The 19582-nt window shown below is 41.2% G+C and overlaps 1 protein-coding gene across 1 annotated transcript in view; it reads left to right on the plus strand.

Moving 5' to 3' along the window:
* Positions 1–1281: 1281 nt before the first annotated feature.
* The window catches only part of pank4 (pantothenate kinase 4 (inactive)), a 38810-nt gene continuing 20509 nt past the window's right edge, over positions 1282–19582 (plus strand). The window contains exons 1-9 of the mRNA XM_061977619.1: positions 1282–1408; positions 1662–1744; positions 9669–9877; positions 10458–10641; positions 12109–12201; positions 12352–12505; positions 14693–14874; positions 14989–15070; positions 15152–15252. Of these exons, the coding sequence (XP_061833603.1) occupies positions 1282–1408; positions 1662–1744; positions 9669–9877; positions 10458–10641; positions 12109–12201; positions 12352–12505; positions 14693–14874; positions 14989–15070; positions 15152–15252 (1215 nt within the window). The remainder of the gene's footprint in view (positions 1409–1661; positions 1745–9668; positions 9878–10457; positions 10642–12108; positions 12202–12351; positions 12506–14692; positions 14875–14988; positions 15071–15151; positions 15253–19582) is intronic.

Consider the following 19582-nt stretch of genomic DNA (forward strand, 5'->3'; position numbering starts at 1 on the left):
GGAACGGCTCTTTGAAAGATCCGGATCCCTTCAAAGAGTCTTAAATCCCGTCTTTTATTTTTTTCATTATATACACCTTTTTTTTTAATATATATATATATATATGTATATATATATAAAATATTTCAACATATACAAATAGAGAAATATGTGTATATTTAAAAAAAAAAATGCTATTTTTAATTGTATTCATTTTTTATGTTTCATTTATTTTTTATTTGGACTCACTTTTCGGGTCCATTATTCTAAAGGGTAGTAGTTATATTGTACACACACCAGGTTAGGTTATACAATTTTGTACTCAACGTTTTTATTATGTCCTAATTTCTATTGTAGTTTTATTTATACTTTTTTAAAATATGCATTAATGCGCTGTATTCTTACTAATTATTTTTGTATTTTTTTCTCTATTATTAAAATGCTACACATTTTTTTTAGGTGAGGGGAAATTCAAACTAGTGACATCACTGCCAAAGCATGGAAATATAGCTCGTTTACAATGAGAAATATACAAAAAAAATATTTCAGAATTACCACCAATTATTCTGATGTACATATTATTGTATAGCTGATACTAGTGATTATTTCCTTGATTTAAAAAAAACAACTATAACAACGAGCCAGTCTTTGGAACGGCTCTTTGAAAGAGTCTTAAATCCCGTCTTTTATTTTTTTCATTATATACACTTTTTTTAATATATATTTAAATGTGACCTATTTTAATGGGCTTTCCTATTTGTGATGTTAAGTTCCTGTTATACGCTGTTATACAGTGTATGCCTTGAACTCTTATTTTGAAGGCGCTAAGAGCGGAAGTGGTGACACGTAGTAGTGGAGCAGAGGTTTTTGAAAGGAAGTAAATAAAGTGGTCCTCATGTAAAACTGGAGCCTCCGGGTTTGTTATTTTGTAGTTTCAGACAGTACAGGCGACATTTCAAAAACCTCCGCTCCACTACAACGTGTCATCACTTCCGCTCTTAGCGCCTTCAAAACAAGAGCTCAAGGCATATACTGTAAAACAGCGTATAACAGGAATTTAACATCACAAAGAGGAAAGCCCATAAAAATACATTACATAAAGTTCAACATTTATAACAAACATATGAACAAGGACAATCAAAACAAGTACAAAAACAGGAGGTTGTTAAAATCCCGTCTTGAACTCCCCTGCACAACCTTGAACCAGCCGTGTTTGTGACGTCCCGCCCACCAAGCCCTTGCGTGCCTGCTGATTGGCCAGCGCAAGCACGTACGCAACCCGACGTCATGACGCCGCGGACTATGGCGGAATGTAGCCGAGTTGACAGCAGCAAGGCGAGTGGTCATACAATGGATAAAAGCATCACTCTCCCTCCAGACGAAATATTCCGCAACCTGGAGAACGCCAAGCGGTTCGCCATCGACATAGGTACCCGCACATGTGCCTGTTTATTTTCATTTCCCCGCCTTTCGCTGAAAAAGAGCCAAGGCTTGTGTTGTGACGTCAACTAGAGCAGGAGTGAAAGTAAACAAGGAGCTTGTCTAACCTGAACTCAAATGTATTTTCTTTATAAACATACACCGGTGGCAGGGGTGCGTTTTCCGGCACAACACCGGACCACTTGAACGAAGCAAATCCTTTTCTAATGGAGCATAATTGTTCATCTCGATGACTTTTACAGGAGGATCGCTCACAAAGCTCGCCTACTATTCCACGGTGCAGCACAAAGTGGCCAAAGTTCGATCCTTCGACCACTCTGCGAAGGTAATTCATGTTTATCAACCATTATTGTCTTTATCTACTGGATTTTACCGTACAGGACTAATTGTAGTATATTTAACAAGCTGCCGGGAGCATTTCTTGCACACTTTGATCTAGGGCAGGGCGATATGGACGGAAAAGTATATCGCGATATATTTTTACTTAAACTCAATGTTCGATATATATTGCGATATATTGCCAAAAGTATTTGGCCACCTGCCTTGACTCACATTTGAACCTGAAGTGCCATCCCATTACCATGAATTGATTAACGTGGACCCCGACTTAAACAAGTGGAAAAACTTATTGGGGTGTTACCATTTAGTGGTCAATTGTACGGAATATGTACTGTACTGTGCAATCTACTAATAAAAGTCTCAATCAATCAATCAATCAATTTATATAGCCCTAAATCACAAGTGTCTCAAAGGGCTGCACAAGCCACAACGACATCCTCGGTACAGAGCCCACATAAGGGTAAGGAAAAACTCACAACCCTAAATGGGACGTCGATGTGAATGACTATGAGAAACTTTGGAGAGGACCGCATATGTGGGTGACCCCCAGAGTCCAGTCCATAGTGGATCTAACATAATAGTGTGAGAGTCTAGTCCATAGTGGATCGAACATAATAGTGTGAGAGTCCAGTCCATAGTGGATCTAACATAATAGTGTGAGAGTCCAGTCCATAGTGGATCTAACATAATAGTGTGAGAGTCCAGTCCATAGTGGATCTAACATAATAATGTGAGAGTCCAGTCCATAGTGGATCTAACATAATAGTGAGAGTCCAGTCCATAGTGGATCTAACATAATAGTGTGAGAGTCCAGTCCATAGTGGATCTAACATAATAGTGAGAGATTCCAGTCCATAGTGGATCTAACATAATAGTGAGAGTCCAGTCCATAGTGGATCTAACATAATAGTGTGAGAGTCCAGTCCATAGTGGATCTAACATAATAGTGTGAGAGTCCAGTCCATAGTGGATATAGCATAATATTGTGAGAGTCCAGTCCATAGTGGATCTAACATAATAGTGAGAGTCCAGTCCATAGTGGATCTAACATAATAGTGTGAGAGTCCAGTCCATAGTGGATCTAACATAATAGTGTGAGCGTCCAGTCCATAGTGGATCTAACATAATAGTGAGAGAGTCCAGTCCATAGTAGATCTAACATAATAGTGTGAGAGTCCAGTCCATAGTGGATCTAACAAAATGGTGAGACTCCAGTCCATAGTGGATCTAACATAATAGTGTGAGAGTCCAGTCCATAGTGGATCTAACATAATAGTGAGAGTCCAGTCCATAGTGGATCTAACATAATAGTGAGAGAGTCCAGTCCATATTGGATCTAACATAATAGTGAGAGTCCAGTCCATAGTGGATCTAACATAATAGAATCAGAATCAGAATCAGCTTTATTGTCATTACGCAAGGTAACGAGATTGAGGCCATTCCATACAGTGCGATGTGTGCATGCTAGAAAAACAATGTGCAAATATATAAAAATTTAAAAAATGTAGAAGTGCAATGAATATGGTGTGAAATGAATATATACATGAAAAAACAAAACAAAAACAGGGTGGTTGGTGGAATGGGTTATTGCAACGAAGAGAAGGCAGTTATGAAGGACAATGGGGCAGTCCGTTCAGGATGGTTATGGCCCTGGGGAAGAAGCTGTTCTTTAGCCTGTTTGTTTTGGTTTTAATGCACCTGTAGCGCTTCCCAGAGGGCAGCAGGTGGAACAGGTCAGAGCCAGGGTGGGTGCTGTCCTTGATGATGGCACTGGCTCTGTTGAGGCAGCGGGAGGAGTAGATGTCCGTCAGAGAGGGGAGAGGGCGGCCGATGATCTTCTGAGCCGTCTTGACCACTCTTTGCAGCCTCTCCCTGTCTGCTGCAGTGCAGCTGCCGTACCATACCGTAATACAGTAGGTCAGCAGGCTCTCGATGGACGAGCGGTAGAAGGTCAGCAGCAGGTCAGGCTTCAGGTTGTACTTCCCGAGGACTCTAAGGAAGTGTAGCCGCTGCTGAGCCTTCTTGATGATTGATGTGGTGTTGACTGTCCAGGAGAAGTCATTAGAGATGTGGACTCCAAGGTACCTGAAGGTGTGGACCCTCTCTACACGCTCGCCGTTGATGTAGAGGGGGGCAGGGTCGGTGCTGCTCCTCCTGAAGTCCACGATGATCTCTCTGGTCTTGCTGGTGTTGAGAGCGAGGTTGTTCTCCGAAGACCAGGCCGTCAGCTTCAGGACCTCCTCTCTGTAGGCAGCCTCGTCACCCCTGGAGATGAGCCCGACCACTGTGGTATCGTCGGCGAACTTGACGGTAAGGTTGTCACTGTGGGCCGGACTGCAGTCATGGGTGTAAAGGCAGTAGAGGAGGGGGCTCAGCACACAGCCCTGTGGGGAGCCGATGCTCAGCGTGCGGGAGGATGAGAGGTGCGGGCCAAGTCTCACATTCTGGGGTCGGTCCGTTAGGAAGTCCCTTATCCAGGCGTTTGTGAGAGGGGGGAGGCCAAGAGTGTCCAGTTTATTGCAGAGTCTGTCCGGGATTATTGTATTGAAGGCAGAGCTATAGTCCACAGAGAGCATCCGGACGTAGCTCTGCTGCTGCTCCAGGTGGTTCAGAGCAGAGTGGAGAGCAACAGCGATGGCGTCCTCTGTGGACCTGTTCGCCCGGTATGCGAACTGGTGGGGGTCGAAGTCTGGAGGGATATGGTCCTTGATGTGCTGGAGAACAAGTCGCTTGAAGCACTTCATGATTACCGGAGTGAGGGCCACTGGTCGGTAATCATTCAGGCTGGTGATGGGAGACTTCTTCGGCACCGGGATTATTGTAGATGACTTCAGGCAGGATGGGATGACTGCCTGAGCCAGGGAGAGGTTGAAGATCCTGGTGAGGGGGGGAGCGAGCTGGTGGGCGCACATCCTGAGCACCTTTCCAGGTACTCCGTCTGGTCCAGTAGCCTTCCTGGGGTTCACAGCCAGGAGCACTCGTCTGACACTGTGCTCCTGTACAGTGAGTGGAGTGGCGCCGGAGCCCGGTGGGGGCGGGGGCAGGGCTGGAGCAGATGAGTGTCGCTGGGGGGTTTCGAAACGGGCAAAGAAACAGTTAAGCTCTTCTGCCAGTGTCGCACTCTGATCCGCAGTTGTCATATTGCAGCCTCTGAAGTTCGTGATGTCATGAATGCCCCGCCACACCTCCCGTGAGTTTTTGCTGGACAGATGGGACTCTATGCACCTCCTGTGGTCCGCCTTTGCTTTTTTAATCCCTCTCTTCAGGTCGGCTCTAGCAACACTGTACAGTGCCCTGTCCCCTGACCTGAAGGCTGCGTCGCGGGCCCTGAGGAGTGTGCGGACCTGGCTGGTCATCCAGGGTTTCTTGTTGGGGTAAACCCGGATGGTTTTTTCCACAGTCACATTCCCGATGCAGAACTTTATGTAGTCCAGCACCGTTCCTGTGGCTGTCTCCAGCTCCTGTTGTTGGAAGAGGTCCCAGTCTGTGTGTTGGAAGCAGTCCTGAAGTTTGGGGAGTGCATCGTCAGGCCAGGTCATAACAGTCTTTGTGATAGGCCTGGCCTGGCGTCTGATGGGGGTGTAGGTAGGAGAGAGCAGGAGGGAAAGATTGTCTGACTGTCCAAGCTGGGGGAGGGGTGTAGCTCTGTACGCGTGCTTTATGTTGGTATACACGTGGTCCAGGGTGTTCTTGCCCCTTGTAGAACACTTCACGTGCTGGTAGAACTTAGGGAGTACAGTCTTCAGATTGGCCTTATTAAAATCCCCTGCTATGATATGAACACCGTCGGGGTGGGCCCGCTGCTGTTCGTTGACGGTGTTCAGCAGAAGAGAGAGCGCTGTGTTTACTTTGGCGTCCGGTGGAATATACACAGCCGTGATGATAACAACAGACAGCTCTCTCGGGAGAAAAAAAGGCCGACATCTAACAGACATGTACTCCACGTCCGGGCAACAGTGCTGTTCAGTGATTGTCCCGTTGTTGCACCAGTTCTCATGCACGTAGATACAGAGCCCCCCATCTCTGCTCTTACCGGAGTCCTTAGTTCTGTCCCGGCGGAGCAGAGTGCGTCCGGCTAGCTGCATGCTAGCATCGGGTATTTCCGGGTGAAGCCAGGTTTCGGTGATAATCATAGCACAACAGTCCCGAACATAGCGGTTTCCAGCAAGTTGTAACTCCAGGTCGTCCATCTTCTGTACAAGGGATCTGGCATTAGAGAGGAACAGGCTCGGTAGAGGTGGCTTGTGGGGTTGTTTCCTAAGCCTGAGCAAGACGCCGGACCTGCGGCCACGCTTCTGCTTCCTCTCCCTTCTCCGTCTTCGCCGTCTCCCAGACCCGACAACAAACCACGGAGAGCCCTGTGCTCTCGCTATGTCATCTGGGATGTTGTGCTCGTGGTGAAAGTCGCTCGAAACAGATATCTGGTGCGAGTTACCGATATCCAAGAGTGACTGGCGGGTGTACCGGGTGTTTGCAGTACAGGTGGTGCACAAAAGGAAAAAAAACATGAAGAAAAGAAGGAAGAAAGAGCACTGAAATGGAGAGCCGTAAGCCGCTGTGTCTGTGCGCGCCGCCATCTTGGAAAGAAAAAAAAAAAAAGAAAAAAAATAGTGTGAGAGTCCAGTCCATAGTGGATCTAACATAATAGTGTGAGAGTCCAGTCCATAGTGGATCTAACATAATAGTGTGAGCGTCCAGTCCATAGTGGATCTAACATAATAGTGTGAGCGTCCAGTCCATAGTAGATCTAACATAATAGTGTGAGAGTCCAGTCCATAGTGAATCTAACAAAATGGTCAGACTCCAGTCCATAGTGGATCTAACATAATAGTGTGAGCGTCCAGTCCATAGTGGATCTAACATAATAGTGTGAGAGTCCAGTCCATAGTGGATCTAACATAATAGTAAGAGTCCAGTCCATAGTGGATCTAACATAATAGTGTGAGAGTCCAGTCCATAGTGGATCTAACATAATAGTGTGAGAGTCCAGTCTATAGTGGATCTAACATAATAGTGTGAGAGTCCAGTCCATAGTGGATCTAACATAATAGTGAGAGTCCAGTCCATAGTGGATCTAACATAATAGTGTGAGAGTCCAGTCCATAGTGGATCTAACATAATAGTGTGAGCGTCCAGTCCATAGTAGATCTAACATAATAGTGTGAGAGTCCAGTCCATAGTGGATCTAACAAAATGGTCAGAGTCCAGTCCATAGTGGATCTAACATAATAGTGTGAGCGTCCAGTCCATAGTGGATCTAACATAATAGTGTGAGCGTCCAGTCCATAGTGGATCTAACATAATAGTGTGAGAGTCCAGTCCATAGTGGATCTAACATAATAGTAAGAGTCCAGTCCATAGTGGATCTAACATAATAGTGTGAGAGTCCAGTCCATAGGTGGATCTAACATAATAGTGTGAGAGTCCAGTCTATAGTGGATCTAACATAATAGTGTGAGAGTCCAGTCCATAGTGGATCTAACATAATAGTGAGAGTCCAGTCCATAGTGGATCTAACATAATAGTAGGAGTCCAGTCTATAGTGGATCTAACATAATAGTGTGAGAGTCCAGTCCATAGTGGATCTAACATAATAGTGAGAGTCCAGTCCATAGTGGATCTAACATAATAGTGTGAGAGTCCAGTCCATAGTGGATCTAACATAATAGTGAGAGTCCAGTCCATGGTGGATCTAACATAATAGTGAGAGTCCAGTCCATAGTGGGGCCAGCAGGACACCATCTCGAGTGGAGACGGGTCAGCAGCGAAGAGATGTTCCCAACCGATGCACAGGCGAGCGGTCCACCAGCGGACCTGTGTCCCCCCCTCCACAAGGGAGAGGGGAGCAGAGGAGAAAATAAAATAAATGGCAGATCAACTGGTCTAAAAAGGGGGTCTATTTAAAGGCTAGAGTATACAAATGAGTTTTAAGATGGGACTTAAATGCTTCTACTGAGGTAGCATCTCTAACTGTTACTGCTAGAACATTCCATAGTACTGGAGCCCCAATAGAAAACGCTCTATAGCCCGCAGACTTTTTTTGGGCTCTGGGAATCACTAATAAGCCGGCGTTCTTTGAACGCAGATTTCTGATGTGATGTGGTCCACCTTTTGCAGCTATTACAGCTTCAACTCTTCTGGGAGGGCTGTCCACAAGGTTGCGGAGTGTGTTTATAGCAATTTTTTACCATTCTTCCAAAAGTGCTTTGGTGAGGTCACACACTGATGTTGGTGGAGAAGGTCTGGCTCTCAGTCTCCCTTCTAATCCATCCCAAAGGTGTTCTATTGGGTTCAGGTCAGGACTCTGCGCAGGCCAGTCAAGTTCATCCACACCAGACTCTGTCTTCCATGTATTTATGGACCTTGCTTTGTGCACAGTCATGTTGGAAGAGGAAGGGACCCGCTCCAAACTGTTCCCACAAGGTTGGGAGCATGGAATTGTCAAAGTTCCTTGTCAGCATTATTTTGTGACCTAATGAGCACTAATGTAATCATGATACATAATATTAATGCATGTAACCATTTAACAATATATAAACTTTTATTTTTCATTACTGTAGAATTGTTTGCCATTGTCCTGTAATTGGGAGATAAATAACTTATGGTTATCCTAAATAAATAAATAAACAAAACAATAAAACAGACTCTCATCTCTGTAAACAAAAATGTAACTTAAATAAATATTGAACATATTGAAGTGCATTTTTCCCCCCAGGTTGGGAAAAACTATGTATTTTTTTATGCTGCCATCACAGCATTCGTTTGCCTGTGTTGATGGGCTCATATTGCCCATTTGGTTAGAAACTGAAATATTACCACACTGGCAAATTTGGCTTTGCAATCATATGTTTTCCTCTTAATTTTGTTTTACTTTGCGAAACTTCTCACAAGCGAGTCGCGAAAAGGGAAGTGACGTCCGGGAATCATGTGCGTGTAGAGCTGGCGGTCTCGCTCTCTGCCCACCGAGACAAAGCTTGTGGATGACCAAAAAGAGAGCTCACTGCGTTCAGTTAATCCAACTGTTAAATAAAGAGCGGTGCACAGAGTGAGACCTCTTCTTTTCTCTGTTTTGAAGCGAGAGACACACAATGAGATGTAAGCAGGGGATCATGTGTACATTCCTGCAGCATCCTGCTTGTAAAAAATATATTTTTATTAGTATTTATTTAATATACTAACAGCATTTCATGATTAATATTTATAAATTAAGATTCCAAATGAATGACACTAGAATGAGCACACATTTAATTGGTAAATCATAGTGTAACGACCTGGGATTACACTTTATGTGTGGTGTTGGAGTTGTCTGACTTTTTGTGTGGCTGTAAACGCATCACTGGCTAAGTGCCATATGTGCATGTGTTGGCGCAAGTGAGAAAGAGCGAGCGGCTGCTGTTGATATAACAAAGTTGCTTTTGGTCTGGTTTGAAATGACCAGTTTTGCTAGATATAATTTTTTTTACTAATGTTTTGGTGATGTGTTTATGGCCGACAATAAAGAGTTTTGCTCAGTAAAGTGATGGATGGAATTCATGTCCTCAAAGCGTCTCGACAGACGTTACAATATTTGAACAATGATGACGAAAACTGTTTTCTCTGTCGTGTCCGTGTGTCGAAAATTGTTATGCGCTTATTTTTTTATTTGATTTTGTGCGTGAAATAGATTTGCCGTGCGCAAAGGACGCTTGAGCAGTGCGCAATTGCACAGGTGCGCACCTTAGAGGGAACATTGCTGCGGAACCTCTTTCTAGAGTCCATTTTTTTACTTTAATCTACAGTATATCCTGTATTTCTTTACGCTTCCCCTTTCACTTTCCCCAAAGTGATCTGTGTTTTCCTGCACTTTGAAACACTCGCTCACGTGCAGTAGCTGTTGAGGACAGCTGACATATTTGTGTGCGTTTTCCCAGGAGGCGGTCGGTGACAAACTGTACGAGATATCCGTGCAGGAGGAAGTGACGGCGCGCCTGCACTTCATCAAGTTCGAGAACGCGTATATTGAAACGTGCCTAGACTTCATCAAAGACCACCTGGTCAACACGGACACCAAAGTCATCAAAGCCACGGGCGGCGGGGCGCACAAGTTCAAAGACCTCCTGGAAAGCAAACTGGGACTCAGGTGAGCTGATCCTCTGTGGCGGTTATTGTCACGGTGTTAGTTTATGCATGTAGTTACAATACAGCACATCACATATTTCCCCTTTGTTTACGTTTATTTGCAAAAATGTCATAATATGACACATTACGTATTTAGAATAGAAAGTACTTTATTGATCCCTGTGGGAAATTCAGCACCACAGTTCGTTTAAATCAGGACTTTGGGAAGGCCATTCTAAAACCTTAATTCTAGCCTGATTTAGCCATTCCTTTACCACTTTTGAGGTGTGTTTGGGGTCATTGTCCTGTTGAAACTGCGCCCAAGACCCAACCTCCGGGCTGATGATTTTAGCTTGTCCTGAAGAATTTGGAGGTAATCCTCCTTTTTCATTGTCCCATTTAAAGCAGCAGTTCCATTGGCAGCAAAACAGGCCCAGAGCATAATACTACCACCACCATGCTTGACGGTAGGAATTGGTGTTCCTGGGATTAAGCCCACATTTTGATTGAAATGTCCATCAAATTTCACACTCGTACGACATCAGTTTTTTCAGTGTACTTGTTTCCCGTGACGATCTGACATCTTTGTGTTGGGTGTCCAGAGTGGACAAGGAGGATGAGATGACGTGTCTCATCAAGGGATGCAACTTCGTGCTGAGGAACATTCCCCACGAGGCCTTCGTGTACGCCAAACACGCCGACTCAGAGTTTCGCTTTCAGACGACTCACCCGGACATCTTTCCTTACCTGCTCGTCAACATCGGCTCCGGGGTGTCCATCGTCAAGGTAATCGCTTGCAGGACAGAAGAGCTGCTCTGGGACACTTTTTACAATTAAAGGGCACCGAGTGATGATTTGAGTCTACAATTGAAACTCTTCCTTGTGGTCTAGATCAGTGATTCTCAAACTATTGTACGCAGGCTCCAAAAATATATCACATATGCTATTTAAATAAAACCTATGCTCGCTATCTGGTGGACAACATGAGTAATTCAAGTCTATGATCACTTATAATGCAGCTTTTACTTATAAGACCCAATACAAACAACCTTCCCTAGTCATGGTGCAAAAAAAAAATCTAACCAACACAAAATGCAAACACACATGGTCACACATAACACAGTATAACACAATATGATGATATTATAAAACACATCCGTTTAAATCCATTACAAAGCTTGATGGCAAAAATGCAAAACACTCTCTCCACACTTATCACACACCATGTTTGGTGCATTTTAGCTGCTTGATATTTCTGATTGATTACAAAACTTTAAGGAGGTTGTCACAAAAGTAACGAAGGTAGGACTCCAATTTTCACATGCTCTTAATATCCAATTATATTAATTATTATTTATATTTTCATTATATTAATATTAATAATTATCTTTTTTGGCAGCCTAGTCACAGATGACGATGCTAATTTACGGTCTTGGGTCAGACACTTATTTCGATTTGATATAAAAAAATAAAGAAAATAATAAATAAAAAATATTTTTAATGATATATTCATGATAATATGTACACCTACGTATATATGTGTGTGTATACATATATACATATATATATGTATACATATATATATATATATATATATATATATATATATATTTATATATATATATATACACATACAGTATATATATATATATATATACACATATATATATATATATATATATATTATTAAACCACATCCCACCCTCTCCAAAAGTATCGTAATATCTTTTGAAAAAGTACATGTATATCTTGAAGTCTTCGCTGCTATTTTTTTCCAGACACGATTGCAAACAAACTTGATAAAACATTATATAAATTCACCCGGTCACAACATTAGGTACACCTGCACACTCGCCGATCGATTCAGATTTTTTTGAAAAAGCTGCTTTTAGTAGCATTTATGTCAAAGCCTGTTCCACATGGGTGTTATTTTGCACATGACACGATTAGAGGAAAATAACACTTTACCTTCATTTTTTTTGTGTTTCCTCGTAGCCTGAAGCAGAGGGGGAGGTACGTTTACCCCCCTCTGACGTCACGACGTAGCCATACTGCAAAACCCCGCTAATAGAGGCATTTGGAACTGCGTGCACGCTCACGGCAAAATTCATGAACCTCATGATTTGACGCTTTATCCAACATTATTACATTTACAAGTCAGAAAAGACAAAATTCCCCATAGGTCCCCTCTAAAAGAGTGTCCTATTTGACCTTTTCAAGAAGCGTCTTGTCTGACTGTCCTTCTCGTAACAGGTTGAGTCCGAGGACAGATTTGAGCGTATAGGAGGAAGCTCAATAGGCGGAGGGACCTTCTGGGGCCTTGGGGCTTTGCTCACCAAAACAAAGGTATTTGACCACCAGCCCTCAGGTTCAATGGACATCATTATTCTCATGACGTTATCGGAATCAACTGGAATCCATTCGTTGCCTCTCAGGGTCTGGAGTTATTATCCTTCCGTTCTCATGGACCTGACCTTTTCTCGTCCCCTCCTGCAGAGATTTGACGAGCTGCTGCAGCTGGCCTCCAAGGGGCAGCACACCAGCGTGGACATGCTCGTCAAAGACATTTACGGAGGATCCTATGGATCTTTGGGACTCACTGGGGATCTGATTGCCAGCAGCTTCGGAAAGTCTGCCACTGCTGACACAGGTGAAACACGGTTGTTTGCAAACAACTGCACGATTAAATGACATCGAGGTTTAAATTGGTGCGATCACGTTTTTTGTTTTTTTCCCAAGCCGTCACCGCCATTTGAGTGATAGACATGTTGGCCAATCAGAATTGTCGAGCCTCGCGTTTCTTCGTCTCTCGCTTCAAACAGGGAGAAAGACGCCTTACTTTGTGCGTTGCTCGTTTATTTAACAGTAGAACTAACTGAACACAGTGAGCCCTCTTTTCAGTCGTTCACAATCTTTGTCTTGGTGAGACCACACACACAGGAAGCACGGACAGAGAGCCTCGTGACTCGCCAGCGAGAAGTTCTGTCAAGTAACAAAAATTAGGAGGGAAAAAAAAATATGATTCCAAAGCCAAATATCCCGTTGTGGGAATATTTCACCTTCAAATGGGATGGGCAATATGAGCCCATCAACACGGACGAACCAGCGTGGACGGCAGCAAACACAAAGACAACATCCGACCTCATTTTTCCAACTGGGAAAAAAATGCATTTGAAATTTTAATTTTTTTATTTAAGTTACATTTTTGTTCACAAAAATGAATGTGCATTTAATGATTAAAATTTTTTTTAATTTAAGATCACAAAATTATTTACCTTCATTTACAATACAACAGTGAGCAATTCTACAGTAATGAGAATTAAAATTGTATATATATTTAAATGATTACTTGAATTATTATTATATTTTATGTTATGATTATTTTACTTTATAAACACTGTATAGTTTTTGCTGGTTATTTCTTGCATGATGTAGACAAAAGCATTAAGCCAAATCTTTTTAAAAGTGATTGCATATTGTTCTAATGTGTGGTACCTTGAGACAAGAATATGTTGACTGACTGTCTTCCGTCACTCGTTATTTTTGCAGTTTTATGCATTTTATATGTATGAAATATAAAAATTGCAAATTGAACCACACCAGAGAAATTGCAATTAGGTTTTTTCTCAAAATCAGCTCCAAACTGGTGCGTGTTGGTACACTGCAAAAAGTCAGTGTTCAAAAACAAGAAAAAAATATGCAAAAATGAGGGGTATTTTATTTGAACTAAGCAAAATTATCTGCTAATAGAACAAGAAAATTTGGCTTGTCAAGACTTTCCAAAACAAGTCAAATTAGCTAACCTCATTACCTTAAAATAAGTATATTCTCACTAATAACAAGTGCACTTTTCTTGGTAGAAAAAAAAGAGACCTTTTTGCTCAATATGTTGAAAAATATTCTTAAATGAAGTAAATGCTAGTGCCATTATCTTGACATAATGATATGCGCTCGGCATTACATTTCTTGAAAGCAGCAAACTTATACTAAAAACTAATTTATTGTTCTTAATGGAAAGGCAACAAGGCAAGCGCTTGTTACTCTCGGGGTCTCCTAGCCGCTCAGGCAAATCATATTGTCTAAAAATGCATTTTTCCATGGATAACATGACATCATCGCGCCAAGTGCGTGCTCTTTCAGTCCATTAGTGCACATATATACAGCCCGGCCCCCGGCCAAAACATTTTTAATTGTAATTTTGAAGAATTTATCTGAATGTGCATTAACTATTTCTGTTCAAAATAGTTAAAATGTTAAATGTTTAAATATTAACTGTCAGTTTACTGTACTGTGCCAACTGTACTACTATATGAGTACCTATATTCTATTGTTTCATTGAAAATAAAACAGCATTTGGCTGTCATCTGTTTTAATTATGAGACACAATTGTGTCAAAGTCATGATTTTTTTTTTCATGCTTGAAATAAGAAATGATGACTTTAAAAAAGTAGTTTTATACTTGTGAGTGTTGATGACACAGCTTTGCAACACTTGATATTCTAGTTTCAAGCATGTTTTACTCAATATAGGTCATCAAATCTCAGCAACAAGCTGTAATATCTTACTGAGATCATTTAGGAGCAAAACACTTAAAACAAGTAAAACACTCTAACATAAAATCTGCTTAGTGAGAAGAATTATATTATCAGACAGAAAATAAGCAAATATCAGCCTTATTTGACATATTTCATCTTACTTACATTTCACTTTTTGCAAAAGAGCATCACTTTGTTGTGCCTTTCCTAGGCTTTAAGCAAGCTTCATGAGCTAAATGTAGAGTATTGTGTACATTTTAGTAGAGCACAGCATTGGTCATTAGAAGTGTTCTGCGTTGCAGAGTTCTCCAAAGAAGACATGGCCAAGAGTTTACTCCACATGATCAGCAACGACATTGGGCAGCTGGCCTGCCTCTACGCCAAACTCCACGACCTGTCGCGGGTCTACTTTGGAGGGTTCTTCATCAGAGGACATCCAGTCACCATGCACACCATCACCTACAGCATCAACTTCTTCACCAAGGCAACGCCCCCTTCCTCTGCTGACATGAAACAAAACGAGTCTTTGCAGCGCTGCTGAAGCCGACAACCGGGAGTGCCGTCTCTGAAACAATGTGGCGTACTTTTGTGTGCGCAGGGCGAAGTTCAAGCCTTGTTCCTGAGACACGAAGGCTATCTGGGAGCTATCGGAGCGTTCCTCAAAGGAGCAGAGGAGGACAGTAAGACATGAACACTCGCACCGTGCCGGAAGTAGCACCTAATGATAACAATAATATTATTCATGTATTTGTCCTGTCCAGATCCGAACCAGTACAGCTGGGGAGAGAATTACGCAGGAAGCTCGGGACTGATGAGTATATCTCCTGATATGAATCCCATGCAACGTCCGCGAAGCGGAACGGTGAGCGACACCCGCAGGTTCAACTTTCTGTCCGATCAGGGGTGTCCAAACTTTATCGATTGGGATAAAAAAAATTTGGCCGAGGACCAAAAGCTGACTGCGTGTAGAGTAACAATATATATATATAGCCTATACGTGCCGGTATATAGAGTACAGGCCAAATATTTGGACACACCTTCTCATTCAATGCGTTTGCTTTATTTTCATGACTATTTACATTGTAGATTGTCACATCAAAACTATGACACCTGTGAAGTGAAAACCATTTCAGGTGACTACACTGCAAAAAGTGAAATCTAAATAAGATGAAATATGTCAAATAAGGCTGATATTTGCTTATTTTCTGTCTGATAAGATCATTCTTCTCACTAAGCAGATTTTTTGTTAGTGTTTTACTTGTTTTAAGGGTTTTGGTCCTAAATGATCTCAGTAAGATATTACAGCTTGTTGCTGAGATTTGATGACCTATATTGAGTAAAAGATGCTTGAAACTAGAATATCAAGTGTTGCAAAGCTGTGTCATCAACACTCACAAGTAGAAAACTACTTTTTTAAAGTCATCATTTCGTACTTCAAGAATGAAAAAAAAAGCATGATTTTGACACAATTGTGTCTCATAATTAAAACAAATGACAGCCAAATGGACTTTGCTGTTTTATTTTCAATGAAACAATAGAAAATATGTACTCATATAGTAGTACAGTTGGCACAGTACAGTAAACTGACAGTTAATATTTAAACATTTAACATTTCTAACAATTTTGAACAGAAATAGTTCATGCACATTCAGATAAATTCTTCAAAATTACAATTTAAAAAAATTTGGCCGGGGGCCGGGCTGTATATATTACTGAAAGAGCACGCACTTGGCGCGATGATGTCATGTTATCCATGGAAAAAGGCATTTTTAGACAATATGATTTACCTGAGCGGCTAGGAGACCCCGAGAGTAACAAGCGCTTGCCTTGTTGCCTTTCCATTAAGAACAATAAATTAGTTTTTAGTATGAGTTTGCCGATTTCAAGAAATGTAATGCCGAGCGCATATCATTATGTCAAGATAATGGCACTAACATTTACTTCAATTAAGAACATTTTTCAACATATTGAGCAAAAAGGTCTCTTTTTTTTCTGCCAAGAAAAGTGCACTTGTTATTAGTGAGAATATACTTATTTTAAGCTATTTTTGGGTTCATTGAGGTTAGCTAATTTGACTTGTTTTGGAAAGTCTTGACAAGCCAAATTTTCTTGTTCTATTGGCAGATAATTTTGCTTAGTTCAAATAAAATACCCCTCATTTTTGTATTTTTTTTTGTCTTGTTTTTGAACACTGACTTTTTGCAGTGTACCTCTTGGAGCTCATGGAGAGAATGCCACACTGCAAAAAGTCAGTGTTCAAAAACAAGAACAAAAAAACTACAAAAGTTAGGGGAATTTTACTTGAACTAAGTAAAAGAAGTAGTTTTCTACTTGTGAGTGTTGATGACACAGCTTTGCAACACTTGATATTCTAGTTTCAAGCATGTTTTACTCAATATAGGTCATCAAATCTCAGCAACAAGCTGTAATATCTTACTGAGATCATTTAGGAGCAAAACACTTAAAACAAGTAAAACACTCTAACATAAAATCTGCTTAGTGAGAAGAATGATCTTATTAGACAGAAAATAAGCAAATACCACCCTTATTTGACATATTTCATCTTACTTAGATTTCACTTTTTGCAGTGCAAGAGTGTGCGAAGCAGTAATCAGAGCAAAGGTTGGCTATTTTGAAGAAACCCGAATATAAATAATGTCTTCAGTTATTTCACCTTTTTTTAATAAGTACATAACTCCACATGTGTTCATTCATAGTTTTGATGTGACAATCTACAATGCAAATAGTCATGAAAATAAAGAAAACGCATTGAATGAGGAGAAAGTGTGTCCAAACGTTTGACCTCTACTGTATGTGTGGATATTATATGAATATAATGGATATATAATTAATATAATTTGATACTAAGAGTGTGTGAAAGTTCGACTTCTACTTTGTTTACTTATATGACCACATCCTTAAAGTTTTGTAATCAAGCAGCTAAAATGTGTTCAACATGGAGAAGTGTAAAGAGAGTCTTTTGTATTTTTCCCCTCTATCATTGTAATGAATTCAAATAAGAGTCATTCCGATTTTTTTTTTTACGGTTGCAGTGTTTGGAGTTTTTTGTTGTTGTTTTTTTACAATATCCACAAAGTTCAGTGAGCAGGTTGTGTTATCTGTGACCATGATCTTTTATGTTGGTTGCATTTTTTTTTTTTTTTCGCGCCATGACTATGGAAGGTTGTTTGGATGGGGTCATGTAAGTGAATGCTGTGCTGTACACACTTTTACTCATTATTCATGATTATTGACCTAATTTACTCGCAATTTTCACTAGAATGCGGCAAATCTGCAGCAGTCACAAGGTTAGATATTTCAAATTAATTTGGTAACACTCCGCAGTGGGCCTGATTCCTTAAACTCATGACTAAGGACGTCGTAGGGTTGTAGTTTGGACACCCCCCCGTTAGATGCTCACCATGTTGAATCTTCCCCTCTACTTTTCATCACATTTTCCTTGTACTCTTTGTGTGGCTGCTTTGATTGACGTTACCACCCATCTGTCCTCATTATCGCCATTCTGATTTTCTTTTTATTTCCTCCCTGCACATTCTTCTGTCTCGCTAACCTTCAGTTTGCCGTAAGTACCGCCGCCCACGCCTCGCCTGTGTGCACTGCTGTCTCGCCACCAGTGTTGGGTTAGTTACTGAAAACCAGTAACTAGTTACAGTTACTAGTTACTTAATTTCAAAGGTAACTCATTTACTTACACCAAAAAGTAATGCGTTACTGTGAAAAGTAACTATTTAGTTACTTATTTTTTTCTTATTTTTTTTAAATCTCCCATTAATGCCCTTTTAGCCTTCATTTCAGTACTGTTATTGCACTGGAGAATAATACAATGTGTTGATCAACTTGACATGCATTTGCATCACTGAACTCTGCTAAGCAATATGCTCTACATACAACACACAAAGACAAAGATATGTTTCAAAGGGCCAATTTGTTTCAGGCTAGAACAAATTGACAAAACTATTTTAAATAGCTGCAACATAAGTAACAAACAGCATAATAACAACATAGCTGTAAACCTGGTTTCACCCAAGGAAGGCACACATGACATGCACAAAGACAAACCAGGCGTTTTTCTCTCTCAAGGAATTGTGAAATAAAATCATGTCTTCAGGAGATCAACACTGTACTGAAGCCCAGAACACACTCTACACATTTCCCCAGTTTTAGTTTAGAGCATCCCTCTTCTGTTTGTGAACTTTATAGTCTATACATTTAGAGTGATGTGATAATCAAACACTCTAGAAGTCTAGAATGAAAGCGTATATAAGAGAATTGACAGAGTGTGTGTACCTTCAGTGATGAAGGATGAGCAGAGGCAGAGTTTGGAGTGTCTTCTTTAGCTCGCTTTCCATGTTTATGTGCTCACAGTCCACTGTGTCCAGGTACGTGGACATTTTTTTCCGTGCCATTTGCTGTTTGACGCCGGTATCATGCTAATTAGCTGCCTGAAAGCGGGTGACTCCACTGTAAAAATAGTCTGCATGTCTTCTAGCACACACGCTGCAATGGCTCTATCAATATTGTCCTGGCTAGCAGTCCCTCCGTTAAAATCCTTAAGTGGAGGTGAAGTGGCTTCGGAGTCTGTGTCTCTCTTTACTAGTTTCGTCGAAGCATGTTGCTTTTGTAGCTGTTTCAGCAGATTTGAATTGCTGTTTTGGGCAGTAGATAGGATCTTTGATCCAAGACACAACTTACATTTAACTAAAATGTTCTTTTCTTTGTGTTCGACAAAAGACAAGTAGTGAGAATATCTCCATGTTAAGAAACTCGACTTCAGCTCCGCCATGATGTTTTGTTAGTAAACACAGACACGCCCCCTCCCCTTCCCACACCCACACCCACACCCAGACACGCACAGAGCGCGCCTCATCTCTTGTCCCCATTGTGACACAAGAAGATTCAGAAGGACGACACTGCAACTCTCCAATAAAACACACTCAGATCTTCTGTTTCTAGCCGATACTACATAAAAAATAACATAAAATAACGCAGTAACGCATCGTGTAGTAACGGTAACTGAGTTACAGAATATTTAAAAAAAAACGCGTTAGACTACTAGTTACCGCCGAAAATAATGGTTACAAAGTAACGGGTTAGTCCCAACACTGCTCGCCACTTTGTGCCTTGTTTTGAGAACACTCCGCAAAAGTCAGTGTGACTGTGACAGTTAGTGA

Source organism: Nerophis lumbriciformis, linkage group LG18 (genome assembly GCF_033978685.3).
Source record: "Nerophis lumbriciformis linkage group LG18, RoL_Nlum_v2.1, whole genome shotgun sequence".
Lineage (NCBI taxonomy): Eukaryota > Metazoa > Chordata > Actinopteri > Syngnathiformes > Syngnathidae > Nerophis > Nerophis lumbriciformis.